At 41.4% G+C, this 16,933-nt stretch overlaps 1 protein-coding gene and 1 long non-coding RNA gene across 2 annotated transcripts in view; one reads left to right on the top strand and one right to left on the bottom strand.

Annotated features, from left to right (window-relative positions):
- LOC150060537 (uncharacterized) overlaps positions 1 to 16,933 on the bottom strand; it is a 491,819-nt gene that overhangs the window by 383,575 nt on the left and 91,311 nt on the right. The window lies entirely within an intron of this gene.
- LOC150060540 (uncharacterized protein C2orf78-like) lies at positions 576 to 15,961 on the top strand. Its single transcript, XM_090336241.1, is given in 5 exon segments — positions 576 to 636; positions 6,932 to 6,958; positions 6,961 to 7,014; positions 12,091 to 12,827; positions 14,627 to 15,961. Coding segments are annotated over 5 exon segments (2,214 nt in total).

Raw genomic sequence — 16,933 nt, 5'->3', positions numbered from 1 at the left:
GGCCTAGTCAGTGAAGCAAAGTAGCATAAAGTCCACCCTAAGAATGGCCTCATCATTTAGGATCATTTATTTATTTATTCAGTACCCATTTAATTATTCAGGGCAGCAAGATGTGCTATAATACTTCAATTAATCACTAAACACACAGGGCTAGTATCACTGGTCCACTTGATTTGTGAGGTTCAGCTGTGGCCTGGGATCACATTAAATTCAAAGGTCGAGGCCTCCAATGGAGGCCTGAGTGTCTGAATTCCTCAGAGAATGCAAGTGCACCAGATTTCCAACCTAAATTTCCCAACTGAGGATCTGGAGTTAATGGGTGGACAAGATCAAATATGTGAAGTAGACAAAACACTAAATGGGTCCTGTACTGCTCCTTCTTGCCTTGCTGGTTCCCACACCACTCGCCGCAAAGGACCAGCACAAGCAAAATCTGCTCCTAGTGTGTATTCTGGGAGAACCCCAGGGAGACAGGCATTTGCACAGGCACAGCAATGAGTCACTGCAGTCAAGCTGCAGGGCCCTGTGTTCCACTTCAGAGGCCACAAGAGGCACAGCTGGATGGGGAGTGGGCGATGGCGACTGAGAGGCCAGGAAAGGAGAACCGAGTAGAAGGACACAGGGTGGAGGATCACTGTAGGAAGCTTACTACATTTTGCTGAAAACCATTTCTTGAGCCATTGGCTCGTGCCTGTATTCCTAGCTAGCGCAGAGGCTGCGGACTGAGGATTGCTCTTCAAAGACAGCCTATGCAGGAATGATCATTCCTGTGACATAATTTTGTGTGACACTTATTTCTAATTTACCATCAAAAAGCCAAAAGAAGAGCTCTGGCTGATATGGTTGAGACCTGGCTTTAAGCCAAAAAAGCTCAGAGGGAGTGCTCAGACCCTGAGTTCAAACCACAGGACCCACACAATAAAACAAAAAACTTTCCTGAAATATAATTCATCACACCATTTAGACGTACACTAGTCAGAGGCACAATAGTACATTTTCAGAATGAAACTAAATGTAGTCTTTATTGCATTGTTTTTACACATACTTGAGGCCAATGCACAGTCACTTGATCCATATCTACTTCTACCATTATCCTCGGGTCCCAGCTTCCTGAGGATTATTAGAATGGTTCACCAGTACCTCCCTACTTTTACACACCTGAATGTGTATCATTTTTCCTACTAGTCATTTTCACAAAGACGTTACAATTGAATAAATTGATTTTAAAACGTTGAATTTTGGAGAAGATGGCAGATGGATAACTGACCCAACTAAGTCCCCTGAGGAAGCAGAACTTGAGGGTCCCATCAAGCTTTTCACATCTGGACAGTCACTCCAACGTAGCTATTGTTTATACAGAGATTTATACCAAAGAAGAAAATTATAAACTGCTTGCATAAGAAGACAGAATTCAGTACCCACGTACAGTGATTGTGCCAGCAGTCACAACAGCAGTGGCTGCAGTGGTGGTCATATCTGACCCCTGGAGCTATCCACGTACCTCTAGGAGGAACGTAAACATCAGGGATGGAGCCCACAGGCCACCTGGCTACACTGGGACAGAGACAACTCATCATATAATGGACCAGAAGCTGTTCTTAGGAGAGGATCACAAGGGCTCAATAGCTATGTACGTATGATCATAGAACGTTCTCTAGGATCAAAATGAACTCTAAGAAATGGAATCAAGAGATTTTTTATTGTACTGTTTGCAATTCTTTCTTTTTTTCTTTCTTTTTTCTCCTTGGTATATTCTCTTTTGTCACTATTTTTTAAATGTATGTATCCTTTGTCTTTATATACGTTCATTTGATTTGGGGAGGAGAAGGGAAAGCAGTAGGACAAAGGCTAAACCAATTCAGCAGTGAGACTCACTAGCCACTGTTGGAAATGAACTATATAATCTGGCAGGGGCAGGGAAGACGAAAGGGGAAAAACTGGGAGATAATGAGGGAGCAGATAATCCTGTTTAAAGGGCAATGTACTCATTAACTGATTTATCTGATTGTAACCCCTCTGTAAATCACCCTAACAGTAAAAATTTTTAAATTTCAAAAAAAAGAGATGAAAAGAGGACCAGGAGTTTGGCCTAGTGGTAGAGTGTTTGCCCAGCATGCACAAAGACCCAGGTTCAATTCCTTGGTACCACATACATGAAAAAAGGTGGAAGTGGTGCTGAGGCTCAAGTGGTAGAGCTCTAGCCTTGAGAAAGTCCAAGGACAGTGCTCAGGCCCTGAACTCAAGTCGAGGACTGGCAAAGAAAAAAAAAGAGATGAAAAACTTCCCTGATTATAAAATTTCAATAAACATGAAAGTGAAAAGAAATCCCTAATATCATATTGGTTTGCAACTTACAATTGAGCACATTTATACTTCACATTAAATTATTAACAAATCTTTCCCGCCAACCAAATGAAAAGATTTCTGCTTCTAACTCTTGCAAGTCAGGAAGCTGAGATCAGAGGATTGGGGTTGGAAATCAGCTTGGGCATGAAAGCCCCTTGGGCTCTTATCTCTAGTTAATCACAAATGAGAGTTGCAGTTTCAGTAGAGGTCTGATCATGAACAAAAATGCTCATGGACCAGGTCTGGAGTTTGCCCTAGCAGTAGAGTGCTTCCCTAGCAAGCACAAAGACCCGGGTTTGATTCCTTGGTACCACATACATAGAAAACAGGAGAAGTGGTGGTGTGGCTCAAGTGCTAGAGCTTCAGCCTTGAGAAAGCCCAAAGACAGTGCTAAGGCCCTGAGCTCAGTCTACAGGACTGGCTCATAAATAAATAAATAAATAAATACCATCACTCATGGATCCCCCATCCTTTTAACCAGCATTGGTGGAATGTCTCACATGACCAGGTATTGTAACTATAGTATCTAAGAGAGTAGATTTCATCAATACAGCACAGCCTTAGTTGGATCATACCCAATGGGAATTTCCTATTTGATTTTTTTTTTTTTGATCGAGGGGTTTGAACTCAGGCCTTGGGCATTGTCTCTGAGCCACGGTGCCATTCCAGTTTTCTGGTGTTGAATTGGAGATAACAGTCTCCTCAACTACGGTACCCAGGCTTCTTTGAAACTGTGATCCTCTGATCTCAGCCTCTTCAGTAGCTAGGATTACAGACATGAGCCACCAGCACCTGGCTCTTTCGCTACTTTCAAGACAAAATGTGGAATGCTGGTCTGTGATGTCCCACACCTCATGTCACACATGAACATCCCAAGTGAACGTCCTATGACTACATCTTCTTAAAATAGACAATCACTAAGCCATTGGTTTGATTTCTGGAGCTCTTGATGGGAAATGGATGGTTGATACTGCCTTTGTACAACTATTTAAAGAGAATAAAAATATACACAAGAATGAAAACAAAGATTGTTTCTATAATAAATGTGTCTTGTGTATATGCCTCTACAGTAGCTGTGGACTCTGCTAACAATCTGAACAGATGGCCTACTCATATGCTGTCTACCCAATACAGAAAACATGCAGAGACTTGGGGAATATCACAGAAGCTGGGCTGGAGATGTAGGCTCGAGAGGTCAAGCCTTATGAGGTTGAGCCAGTTATTACCATGGACAGTACTGATTTACCTAGGCAGGAGTAAAGTCATCTTGACATAGAAATAATCATCACAATTGTAGAAAGGTAACGCTAGTTGGTTTTCTGTGCAATGTTTCTCAGCAACTATAAGTACACAAACCAATAGATTACTATGTAGAGTTTGCAATAGGAGCCTTGCTCCAGAATATGCTTGATAGTTTCATGTTAAGTAAAACCAGTTAATTTCAACTAGAATGACATCCTTTTTATCTTGGACTCCATATTCATTCCTTTTCTTCTGACACAAATTGTGGGGACTGGTCTGGCTATCACTGGAAGAAGCACAGAAATGGTGAGATAAAGGGTAAGCCAATTTAGCAGTGACACGGACTAGACACTATGTTGGAAATGAACGATATAACTTCAAGTGGGGAGAAGGCAAACCCGGGGGAGAATGAGGGAGGCGGTAACATTGTTCAAAAGGAAATGTACTCGTTACCTGACTTAAGTAACTGTACCCCCTATGTATATCATCTTTACAATAAAAGCCTTTTAAGTCAGACAGAAGTCTGCCTTCCTCTGTGTATTCCATTTCTTTAGTATTTGCTTCTAATGGGCAGAGACTACTTTTCAAAGTATCAGGGCTATGCAAAAAAGAGACCTGTATCTCTAGGAGTTGACATCTATGAGTATGAGAATGCACAACTCGTGGTGTACTAGGGGCTCATGCCTGTAATCATAGCTACTCAGGAAGACCACAGTTCAAAGCCATCCCAGTTAAGAAAGTCTGTGACAAGACTCTTATGTACAGTTAAGCCACGAGCCAGAAGTGGTACTATGGCTTAAGCAATAGAGCACAGCCTTGATCAAAAAAGCTCAAGGCACAGAATCCAGAAAAAAAAATAAACTATAAAAGAATTGGTGGGGGGGGAAACCACACGGGTGGGGCGTGGGGAGGAGGGTAATGGGTACCAAGACATGTGAAAGGGTATCAATGTATGTGAATTAATGCACCTTCTATCTGGCAAATATCATGTAAAATTTTTATTAATTACAATAAAAAATTAAAAAAAGAATTGCTGGGTGGGGCCTGGAGTTTGGCCTATGGTAGAGTGCTTGCCTAGCATGCACGAAGACCTGGGTTTGATTCCTCGGTACCACATATGTAGAAAAGACAGAACTGGTGCTGTGGCTCAAGTGGTAGAGCTCTAGCCTTGAGAAAGCTCAGGCCCTGACTTCAAGCCCCAGGACTGGCCAAAAAAAAAGTCCTTGTGAGATTCTTATCTCCAATCAGCCATTCAAAAACTACAAGTAGACTGGAATGTGGCTTAGTGGTACAGTACTTGCCACACATGCATGAAACCCTGAGTTGGATTCCTCAGTACCATATAAACAGAAATAGCCAAAAGGGGTGCTGTGGCTCAAGTGATAGAGTGCTAGCTTTAAGCAAAAGAAGCCCATGGATGGTGCCCAGACCCTGAGTTCAAGCGAAAGAACTGGCAAAAAAAAAAAAAAGGATTGCTGGGAAAAGATCTTCCTTTTCAAGCCATATATCAAAGTCCTCATATCCAATATACGCAAAGAGCTTAAGAAACCAACCCCTACCAAACCTTATAAAGCAATCACTTAATGGGCAAGGGAGCTAAGTAGAGATTTCTCAGAAGAGGTGAGAATGGCAAAGATACACTTGAGGAAATGCTCATCAACCCTGGCCATAAAGGAAACGCAAATTAAAACAACTCTGAAATTCCATCTCACCCCTGTCAGATTGTCCAACATTGTGAATTTGAACTGCAAATATTGTTGGAAATCTTGGGGGGAAAGTAACTCTTCTACATATTGGTGGGAATGTAAAGGAGTACAACCTCTCTGAACAGCAGTATGAGGTTCCTCAAAAAAACTAAACACAGACCGTTTTTATTGCTTCGCTATTCATAATAGGCAAGATATAGAGCAACTCAGATGCCCCACAATAGATGAGTGGATCCAAACTATGTGGTACCTATACACAATGGAATTTTACACAGCCATTAGGAAGAATAAAGTAATATCATCTGCAAGGAAATAGAACTAGAACAAATCATGTTAGGTGAGCTAAGCCAAACTCAGAGACACAAATCGTGCATATTCTTTTGGATGTGCAAAAATGAGATCTAAAATGCATTGGGATATAAATTAGAAAGGATTCTAGATAATCACAAACATTGAGAACAAAAGAGGGCACCATTAGGAGAGAAACAAAAATGCAAAGCCCATGTGCCTCTTTTTATTCATATAAAATTCAGAAATGAACTCCAAAAGGTGGAGGGAAGAAACATCCTTTTTCCCCCTTTCTTTTGTTTAGTTTTTAATTTTTGATGATCTGTCTTCTTTACCTTATGTATGGTGTATTCAAGTATACCTCTTCAGAAGGGTTTGGGAGGTGTACAGAACTCAAGGGTAAAATGACAAAAACAGAGCAGTGGAGCCCACTAGACACCAACGAAAGTGAGCTACATAACTTGTGGATAGAGACAAGAGGGACTGGGAGAGCATGAGGGAACGGAAGATACTGTATAAATGGAAATATACTTATTACCTGACTTGTGCAATTGTAATACCTCTGTATACCACCACTACAATAAGAATAAAGTAAATTAAGTTTTAAAATGAAATAAAAAAGAATGCAAAACCTAATAGGTTTTCCAAGAACCAGTTCCTAAGTGAACAAGAGAAATATAAAGAGGGATCCAAGTCCAACATGGCTAGAACAACCCAGAATAAGGATTTCAGGGGCAAGAAACTAGAAAGCAAGTGCCTTAGATGACATCATCCTCTACAAGGTATCATCAACACTACTCTTCAACTAGGTAAAAGCTCTTTCATTCTGCTTCTACTATTTGAAAATTCAAATGGCTCAACTAAACGGTTTCAGAACAATGAAGTTTTCAATCTCAAAGTCCCTTTCCTTATCCCTCAAACATGTGAACTATATATGCAATATGGAATTATCATATAATATAGAAAGCAAAATAAGCAAATTAAAAATAACTATTAATGAACATTGGTGAGAAACACTGAGGTGATGTCCTCAATATAAGAACGTAGACGAAAGGGGATTTCCTGTCTGTCTTGCAGGACCTCAAGTCACCAAAGATCAAGCATTAAAGAGCTACTAGAGCTCTCCTGCCATTCTCTACCCAAACCCAGCTTCTGGTTCAGATTCTGATCTTGTGATTGGCTACTCCAGGCCTTTCAACTGCCTGAGTAATGACATCATTCTCCCACTGAACCTATCACTACTTGGTAGAATCTTGGGGTTTCCATGGCATCGTCCAGGCGTATATTTGGATCATCGCTAGTGACCAGTGTCCAGTGAGCTCCGTACTGGACACACTCTTGCTCTTTAGCTTCAGCTACGCACACATCCTCTAGTGTCATTCTTCATCCCTTGTTTCTCCAGTTGATATTACCCATTGTCTCAGTATGTCAGGTAAGAAGAAAAAGGGATTTAGAGTTTTCATTAGACTCCCCTGCTCCCTAAATTTAATAGTAGAATCAAAACAGCTTCAAGTATTGAATTAGAAATGTTGGGCTGTGATGTTTACTAGGTATATATGACTTAGCCACATGATTTACTTTGTGACAAAAATCTGTTGCTTTGTCTGCAACATGAAGAAAATGAATTGTTTATCTTGTGATAGCTTTGTTTTCCAGCACTGTATTTTTTTTGCCCGTCTTGGGCTTGAGCTCAGGGCTTGAGCACTGTCCTTGGACTTTCTCAAGGCTAGCAGTCTACCACTTGAGCCTCAGCACCACTTCCAGATTTTTGCTATGTATGTGGGGTACCGAGGAATCGATCCCAGGTCTTCATGCATGCTAGGCAAGCACTCTACTATTAGGCCAAACTCCCGGGCCTCCAGCACTGTATTTTTAATGACATTTATGAATGGAGAATGAAGCTACAGATTTCTTCAGAGAGTCAATTTTAAACAAACTAATGGAGAAGGAAACCTAGTCCTGTTGAAATCCCTATACCAAGATACTTCATTTGTAACAGTATCCTCTAAAAATTAGTTCCACTTTGGTATTTCAAATGTAGTAAAATTTTTTTAATTGGAGAATTTATTAACATTGATTTTTACATCATATTTTAAATGACAAGTTTAACCAACAAGTGTTCCAGGAGGGAATCTCTATTTACAATCACTGGGACTTAGTATTTAGAACTTAATCAAAACTAGGCTAAGGGATTGTATGTCATAGAAACATATTAATTTATGAAATAAAACATTATGTCTCTAGAGTCATAGGTTTTGATGTCTATATAGTTACGTTTATATCAAATGTAGTAAATTTAAGCATAGTGTGTGTTTCCATATTTCTGCTCAGACAAGGTGCAGAGAAAAACAGGAAGAGAGAGGGGATGACGGGACTAGAACGAGGCAGATGATCTAGAAGGAAAGGTTCACCAGGAACTAGAGGTGAAGAAAAGATGAAGAAGGTGATGAGAAATAAGACAGAGCCAAAGACATGAAGAGCATGGAGACATTCTCAAGAAAACAGCGGTGGTTTCAATAGAATGTTGAAGAGGATCAAACATTTTTAAATCCACACACAGAAAACCGAGGGCAATCTAACCAGAGCCAGGCAAAATGAAGTTAGTGTTAGCCACATTGATGGACCAAAAGCCAACTAAGGTTAAAACAGAGAATCATTAAAAGCAGTTTCTGAGATGTCACTTTTAGCTGGTTCCTGCTTTAGGTTTGTTATGTGTTTGTTTTTTTTCTCGTTGACTGTGAATACAGATGATGCTTTGAACGAGCCTTTTGTCAACCTGACTAACTTAGGGCCGGCACAGGTGCCAGCCACTCCTTTAGCTTTCTTTGTTTTAGCTAGGTTTTTTTGAAGATATGAAATTTTAGGTCAGGCAAACCTTGAACCATGATCCTACCACCTAGGAAGGACTCTCTTGTACCTTGGGCCACAGTCATGATCTACTAAACAGAGGGCTTATTTGATTGAGATGAGGTATTCAGTAACCAGCCTAGATGGATCTCAAACCACTGTCCAGCAGACTGTTTCCCAAATAGGATTAGAGAAGGGAGCTACTGAGCCTTGACAGTTTCCAATGTAAACATTTTAGATATGTATTCCAAATTATTTTAAGGAATATTTCTTGAGAGGGATTACACAGAAGGTTCTGTAATATATTTCAACATTACTTTTCATTCTTATATTTAGACTTCATGGAAGTGTGTGTGTGTGTGTGTGTGTGTGTGTGTGTGTGTGCTTGTATGAATACCAAGATTTAAACTCCAAGCTTGACACTGTCTCTGAGCTTTTTAGCTTATAGGTAGAGCTCTACAACTCATCAGGTCTCCAATTCCAGGTTTTGATATTTAACCGTTAATAAGAGTCCTACAGACTTTATGGGAAGGACTGGCTTGAAATAATAATTTTCAAACCTCAAGCTCCAGTAGTTAGGATTACAGCCTTGAATCATGAGAGCTGAACATGCATTTTTTAATAAAGTATTCTAATTTGTATCAGAAGCAGGTTTCAACTAAAAGCTGTAAATAATGATGATAATGATAGAATTCTAAGTGTTTATTTTACATTTGTATCAATATTTTTCTCAGATTGGTTTTCAAACGTTTATATATATATATATATTTCTACTGTTATATAAGGTTTACATGATATTTGCCAGATAGATGGTGCATTAATTCCCATTTCAAACGGTTTTTAAAGATTTTTTGATGCTGCTATTTATACTAAGTTGATTTAAATACCCAGCTAGAACAATTAATATCTTTACATTGAGGTATGATATTTAGAGAATTCATTTTGGTTTGTCTTTCTTTGTTCTGATTTTTTCTTTTCTACATTTGTGCTATATTGTCCAATCTGGTATTAATGTCCTGACAAAAGTGATTGTCTGGGACTAGGAGTTTGGCCTACTGGTAGAGTGTTTGCCTCGCATGCACGAAAAAGCCAGGTTCGATTCTTTGGTACCACATACATTGGAAAAAAAAACAATAAAGTCAGAAGTGGTCCTGAGGCTCAAGTGGTAGAGCTCTAGCCTTGAGAAAGTCCAAGGACAGTGCCGAGGCCCTGAGCTCAAGCCCAGGACAGGCAAAAAAAAAAAAAAAGTGATTGTCTAACCACACTATCCCATGTGCTAGGGATACTAGGTCTCCTGCACATTCAAAAATATTGATCTATGTCAATTATGACCATGTATATGGCATGAGGGATGATGTAAAAAAAAAACAAGTTACCTAACTTCCAGGATATAGGGTCAGAAGACAATGATTAATCATTCTCAAAAAGCAACTGGAAATTGAATTGAGAGTGCCATTTATACTACCAAAATTATGAGATACTTAGAATAATTACAAAAGATATGTGTAAGATGTACATGCTGAAAATTACCAAGCTTTGGTGAGAAAATCAAAGGAGCAGTCGAATAAATGAAGAGTTATCCATGTTCATGAAAAGGAAGATTCACTATTGTCAATCCAGGGAGAAGAATGAGAGATGAGCGATATAAGAACAGATTGGAGTGGTATGCCTTTAAGTGGAGAAAGAAAGCTTTCGCTAAGGAAATTCAACAGCTTCCACAAGCTGAGAAAGACCAGAAAATAGAAATTCTGAGCCTCTGAGCTCTGAAAACTTTCACCTTGTAAACATGATACAACAGTTACATAGCACATATTAGGCCCTATTGTCCAAAATAGTCCTTTCCAGAATTTTATCTTGAAAGTATAATTTCAAACATTTCACATGCAGAAGTATAAGAATAAAATCTGTATTTAAAAACAGCATGGGGGCTGGGAGTTTGGCCTAGTGGTAGAGTGCTTGCCTAGCATGCATGAAGATGCAGGATCAATTCCTTGGTATCACACACATAGAAAAAAGCTAGAAGTGGTGCTGAGGCTCTAGTAGTAGAGCTCTGGCCTTGAGAAAGTCCAAGGACAGTGCTCAGGCCCTGAGCTCAAGAACAGGACTAGCAAAAACAAAGCATGACTGCTTGAATATTTACATTTAATGCATTTTTCTGCTTCCACACACATTACACCTATACCAACTTCAGTTCAATTCCCAGAATACAAAACGCGCACACACACACACACACACACACATGCACACACACACACACATGCACACGCACACACACACACACACACGCGCACACACACACACACATATAATTCAAAACCACTTTCTAATCCTGTGATGGTTTTTGTCTGAAATAGATGAGAAAATGTTTGTTTTCACAACATTGCATATGTAATAAGATCACTTTATTTATTGGTAAGTATACTATAATGAATATTTGACATACATCCAAATTAGCTTTAATGTCTTTCTATTTTGTTCCATATCAGTCATGTATAATATGTCACTTACATTCATTATTCAATATTATTACTGATATCATTGTTTTCAGCATGTATAATATATCATTGATGAGTGACTTGAAGTTCAGAACGTCTCAGTCTTCTTTTTTTTTTTGCCAGTCCTGGGCTTGAGCTCAGGGCCTGAGCACTGTCCTTGGACTTTCTCAAGGCTAGAGCTCTACCACTTGAGCCTCAACACCACTTCTAGCTTTTTTCTGTGTATGTGGTACCAAGGAATCGAACCCGGGTCTTCATGCATGCTAGGCAAGCACTTCAACCACTAGGCCAAACTCCTGGCCCCTTCCTTTTCTTCTTTTGTGTGGGTCATGGGTTTTGACAAGGGCCTGGGAGAATCCCTCAGCTCTTCAGCTCAGAGCTACCATCCTACCCTAGAGCCAAGTCCCAGTTCCCATTTTCTGGAGCTTAATTGGAAATAAGAGTCTCAGGTCTTTTTGTGCTCCAGCTGATTTTGAACCTTAATCCTCAGATCTCAGCCTCCTGAGTAGCTAGGATTACCGGAGTGAGCCACCCAACCCAGCAGAGGGTTTCAGGTTTCCTACAAAAGGTATATTGGGAACTCTGAGGTGGTCATTGTATTCTTTACTTATCTTCTGGTCTGTATTTTCAGTAAGCACTAAAAATGGCCAGAGATTTCTATAAGGTTACACAATAACAAGAAAAATGCAAACTATTTTCTCAAGACCAACATCCACTGGCTTATAGGAAGTTCAAGTTCTCCTGATTTCTGGGCATTCTTCACCTGCTCACCCTTTGGAACACGGTGCTCATAGTAATTCAAAAGAAGTATTTGAGCCAATCAGGCTGGCCTCTGCCCCTAGGTTTCCTGCTCTTGAATGGGTGATCTAACAAGTACACTGAGGATACCTGAGATTCAAAAGGCTCACATGCTAGGACACAGTTAGGAGTGACTCAGGGAAAGTCAGGACAAGAAGGAGAAGCCTGCTTCTGCCTAGGAAACAGCACAGGAACCACTTGGTATCTCCTGTTGAACCTCTTTGCAAAGTTCATCAGAAGAATGTGGGTGGCTATTGGAATGAGAGCATTCCCAGTCAGTCACAGCCAGCTTCCAATACGCTGTTCCTCCCAAACAGTGAGAGTTGCGCAACCTTATCCATTTTTTAACCACCCCTTGCTTCTTGCAGACAATTTCCAGCATCCATCTTTACTTGGAGCTGCAAACTCACTACAGCTTCCTCTTCCTGTGGAGAACGATGCCACTTCTCTAACAGGCAACAGCTGCAACATCTCCACAGTCTCCACCCCAGCCTTCACTTCAGCATGGCCACTGCCATCAACCTCTGGCACCTCTTTGCAGCCACTCACGGGTCTTTGCCAACATTCCAGCACACCCATGCTGTCAGGGGTTACTGGCCAGAACCACATCTCCACTGCAGCCTCCTCCTGTGCCAGTGCTTTTGAATGGGAGTACACAGGACACAATAAAAAGTCCTCTGCACTGGGAGACTTCACATTGACTCTCATTGACCAGGGCACAGCAGTACCTTCAATGACTATGACATCTCGATATGTGGATGCAAATGCCATAGTCCCTCTGTATCCATCGCTGTCTGCCAGCCTGGTTCAGGGGACGTTATCTCACATTCCACAACAAGAGAGTAGTAGCTTGTTACTTCCCTGCCAACGAAACAACCAAATTTACTACTATAACCAAAGCACAGTGGGCCCTCTATTATCTGGAGAACCTGGTCCCTGCCTGCAATCATATGGCTCTCTGTCCTATACAGGGAGCAGGGTCTTTGCTCCTCAGCCAGAAATCGTGATGATGCTCCAAGAGGTTCAGCCCGCAAATGTCCCACCACCAGTCTCCACTTCTGGAATCTACTACTCTGTGTCTGCTCAACACCACCCAGAAACCAATGTTCAAGGTAAGCACAGACAACAGAAAGGAACAGGATTAGCAGCACAAAAAGGAGGGGCTGACCTGCATCTGCATAGAGTCTCCACTACTCCACAAATATAGTCTAAATCCTCAGTCTCACCCACCACACTCACAAGGAGACCTCCAATTTCTGCCATGAGGCAGAGGGCCAAGGGTATGGCTCCAGTGGTGGAGCACTGACGGCTTCAAACCTCAGTGCTGCCACTAATTGCACTGGATAATTAAGTAAATACATAAGTGAGGAAATATGGCTGTGCTGCTCTTAGATGCCACCCAAAGCACACTCAGTGAGGCCATGGTCTACATTGTCCTCACAATCCATTCTCCCTAATTAATCCCCTTCTTGTTCGAGTTCTTTGCTTTCATTGGAAAATATGTCAAACATTAGTTTTGATAATAGCAGATAAACTTGCTTTACTGTGTGCAGAGAACCTGCCCAAAGGAAGCAGGTGAGAATATATATTTTGCATATTTCATGGGCAGGAATTCCACCCTGGAGCTGAGCACCACTGAATCATGCCTGTGGCCTAGCTAATCAGGAGCCTGAGAGCTGAGGAACAAATTTCAAAGTCAGCCTGCAAAGTGTTTTCAACATCTCATTGTCAGTTCCCAAATGCAGACAATAGATGCCTAAAAAAAGCGAGAATACATCAGGCCTAAGAAAAAGTCAAGCAGCAAAAGAAAAAAGGCTGAGTTCAAGTCCCAGAAGCATCCAGTGCATGATCACATTCTCTAGCTCTCTATTCTCCCCGTCTCTCCCTCACACACACATGCACATGCACACACACTCAACTCTCAGAAATGCACTCAAAACATGCTAAACCTGTCCTCCCCTCCCTGACTGCCCCTCACTTGCCGTTCTCTCAGATCAGGGTGAGAATCAACACCTATTTTACTTACAGGACACTGGCAATAATCGACAACTATATAAATAGATGACACTTTATAAAGCTGGGTTTTTTGTTGTTTGAACCCAGAGTCAAGAACACAGTAAGGAACTACTTTACTTCTGACCCATACATGATGTCCAAATCATTTCCTACTTTTAAAACTTCTTTCATTTTTATTTCACTGACAACAATTCTATAGAGGAAAAGGGAAAAGAAATAATGAAAATGAATTAGCACAAGTTTTACATAGAGTAGCTATCACGATCTTCCAACTCACGATCCTGTCCATGGTGCTTAAAACTAGCTGCTAGAAACACCTTGCTCAGTGATGACAATGCCCTTAAATCATTGGTGCATAAATGGAGCATCTTACTTACCAGGGACTGATTTCTGCTGTGATTTCTTTACATCAGTAGAAACTTCCCTGGCAATGCATACACTTTTCTAGAATCACAACTTTCTAGAATCATAAATTTTGCCAGTCACAAACTGCAGACAACCCAAGTCCTACAAGCATAAATGTTGAAGTCCTTGAGAGAAACATGTGTCACCTGACTTTGGAGACATTCCAATATCAATCCAGTAGTAAACATTCCTAGTACCTTGGTCTTGCCTCCAGCAAATCCAGACACAGAGAATAAGCATTAGGATGAAATTGAAAGCAAGGTTTGAAAGCCTCTGGTTGCCTTTGAGAAACTAACAGAAAGTCAGGATGCTCCACCTGACATTTAGCAGCTGCAGGTCGACATTAACCTTAGGGCCAAGACAGAAGTCTACATGGAACAAGGCCAATTTGGATACTCTGAGTCTTGAGACAAATGGAATGGAATGTGACAGTGGGTAGCTAACAGATATCACTGTGATGGTCAAGACATTCATTTTAACCAGATTTTCACCTCCTTCACAGATTTTCAGCAATCCAATATTTCTACTATAACCCACATCAAAGATACAGACACCATCAATGAGATTCTGCTGCAGGAAAACTCTGTGGTCACCAAGTATTCCACTGATCAAGTGTCCAAGAACAAGCACGACGCCTTGGAAAGTGTGGATGGAACTCCCGAGGCCAAAGGCCAGCAGCTGCAGCCACAGGGCCTGCTGAAGGAAGAGGAAACTGAGTGTAGCACCCCAGCCAGTGACAAGGCTTCCCTGAACACAGCCCAGACCCCAAAGCCTGCATCCAGCAGGGTGAGCAAAACAAAGAGCCATGGGCAGAATGAGCCCAAAAGGATCAGGGGAAGCAATCCCAAGAAATGTGAAGAAACCAAGCAGTCAGGGAACAAACTGAAAGCAGAAGAGAAGGCAAGCATTCCCAAGATGAAGCACAAGAGAAGCCACCCTGAGCTTAGCCAAGAGACCTTCAAAAGACCTCGAAGCAACCTAGGCATGCAGATGTGGGAGTCAGTGCAGGTTTTTCATGCCCTAGGAAAGAAGAATGAGAAGAAAACTGCAAGCGGCAAACGAGAATCTGCTATGAAATCATGGCTGGATATTCCACATGAGGGTAAAGGCCCTAGAAACATTCAAGTCAAGAAAAGGGAAAGGAGTGAAAGCCAGTGTCCATCCCCATCCCAGGATGAGCTGCCTCCCCCTGGCAAGGTCAAGTTGGTTCCTTTGCCTTTTCTAACCCCAGAGAAGCCTCAGGCTCGACCCGTTCCTCACAGGCCACAGTCTCTGGCCTCCAGGAGGCCCACTGTACCATACCCTGCACGGCCTCATCCTACCACGGCTCAACCTACCGCAGTCAGCCTGTCTCAACCAGCTTCTGCCAACACGAGTCTCAGAGGTTCCACCAAAGCATCTCAGCCAAGTGTAACCAATACATACACACAGGGATCGGCCAATGCTCCCCAGCCTAGTGTATCTCAGTCTGCTGTTGCTAGGCCTGAACCCCACTCAACCTCATCCAGCGCTTCTGTCCAGCACAAGCCTGTTTCCACTGCTGGGAACGAGTTCCGTTCACCGCCTAAGCCTCATAACCAGTACCTACTCCAAGATTTCAGCCGCCAACCAATTCCATGGAGGAAACCCGATATTCCTGGCCCTGTAGTATCAAATCCCATCACCAAGGAGCAAAGGCCAGAGCGTGAAGCCATGAAAAGGCGGGCCCAGCAAGAGCGTGAGAATGCTGCCCAATACACTGCTTTGGGGAAACTGCAGTTTTTTGTTCAGAGGCAAAGAGATATGGAAGTGTCTCGCTACTATGGCTACACAGTGTAAGAGTTGCTGCGATTGTGTGTACCACATGTTTTCCCATATATATATAAAAATATATATGTATATATATATACAAAGATAAATATGAACATTTATATAGGCATATAGTATATGGATATAAATGCATAGATGTTGGTAGAATAATATTACTACAATATACCCAAAACTTAATAAACCTGAACGATTAAATGTAATGAAATTGAATATATGACTAATAAAGAACCCATATGAGTTTTATGATATTGCAAAGTTTGGCTTCATTTTGGATAGAGTTTGGACTCAAAAGTTAAACTTGAAAGAAGAAATTGGATTGAGGGTGGAGAAAAGTTGCATTTGAATTGTGCATGGGAGGATTAAAGACATCAGAACCAACAGAGTCCAAGAGTAGGAAGAAAAAAGGAAAGGTCATTTTGTCTTTTAGAAGAATCATGGAGCCGTGTTATAAGACTTAATTTCTAAGGTTGGGTTCTAAATACTACTTAGAAAATACTTTTCAAAAATGGGAGAAAACAGCGCCTGGAGCATGAGCAAGTGGTAGAGTGCTTGCCTAGCATGCATGAAGCCCTGAGTTCAATTCCTTGTTACCACATACACTGAAAATGACGGAAATCACCCAGTGGCTCAACTATTAGAATGCTAGCCTTGAGCAAAAGAAGCCCAAGGGCAGTGTTCAGGTGCTGAGATCAAGCTCTAGCAGTGGCAAGAAAAAGTACAGTAAACGGCTCTAGGGTACTGTGAAAAATGTTGAGCTTTAGGGGGCAGGTGAAGCAGGGGACCCACACACTTTGAAGCCAGGTGGTCATGGCTCTTCCTTGTAATCCTAGCCAATCAAGAGACTGAGAGATGAATACTGAGACTCTAAGGCAGCAATGGCAGACAAATAAGTCATAAGCTCATTGTAATTTGAGCAGCATAGAGTGGAAAGGGAAGTTTACAGTACCACTGAGTGAAAAAGATAAGTGAAACACACTGGCC

This window comes from Megascapheus bottae, chromosome 7 (assembly GCF_031878675.1).
Source record: "Megascapheus bottae isolate mThoBot1 chromosome 7, mThoBot2.hap1, whole genome shotgun sequence".
In the NCBI taxonomy this organism is placed as follows: Eukaryota; Metazoa; Chordata; class Mammalia; order Rodentia; family Geomyidae; genus Megascapheus; species Megascapheus bottae.
This window is presented reverse-complemented; position numbering and strand designations above follow the sequence as displayed.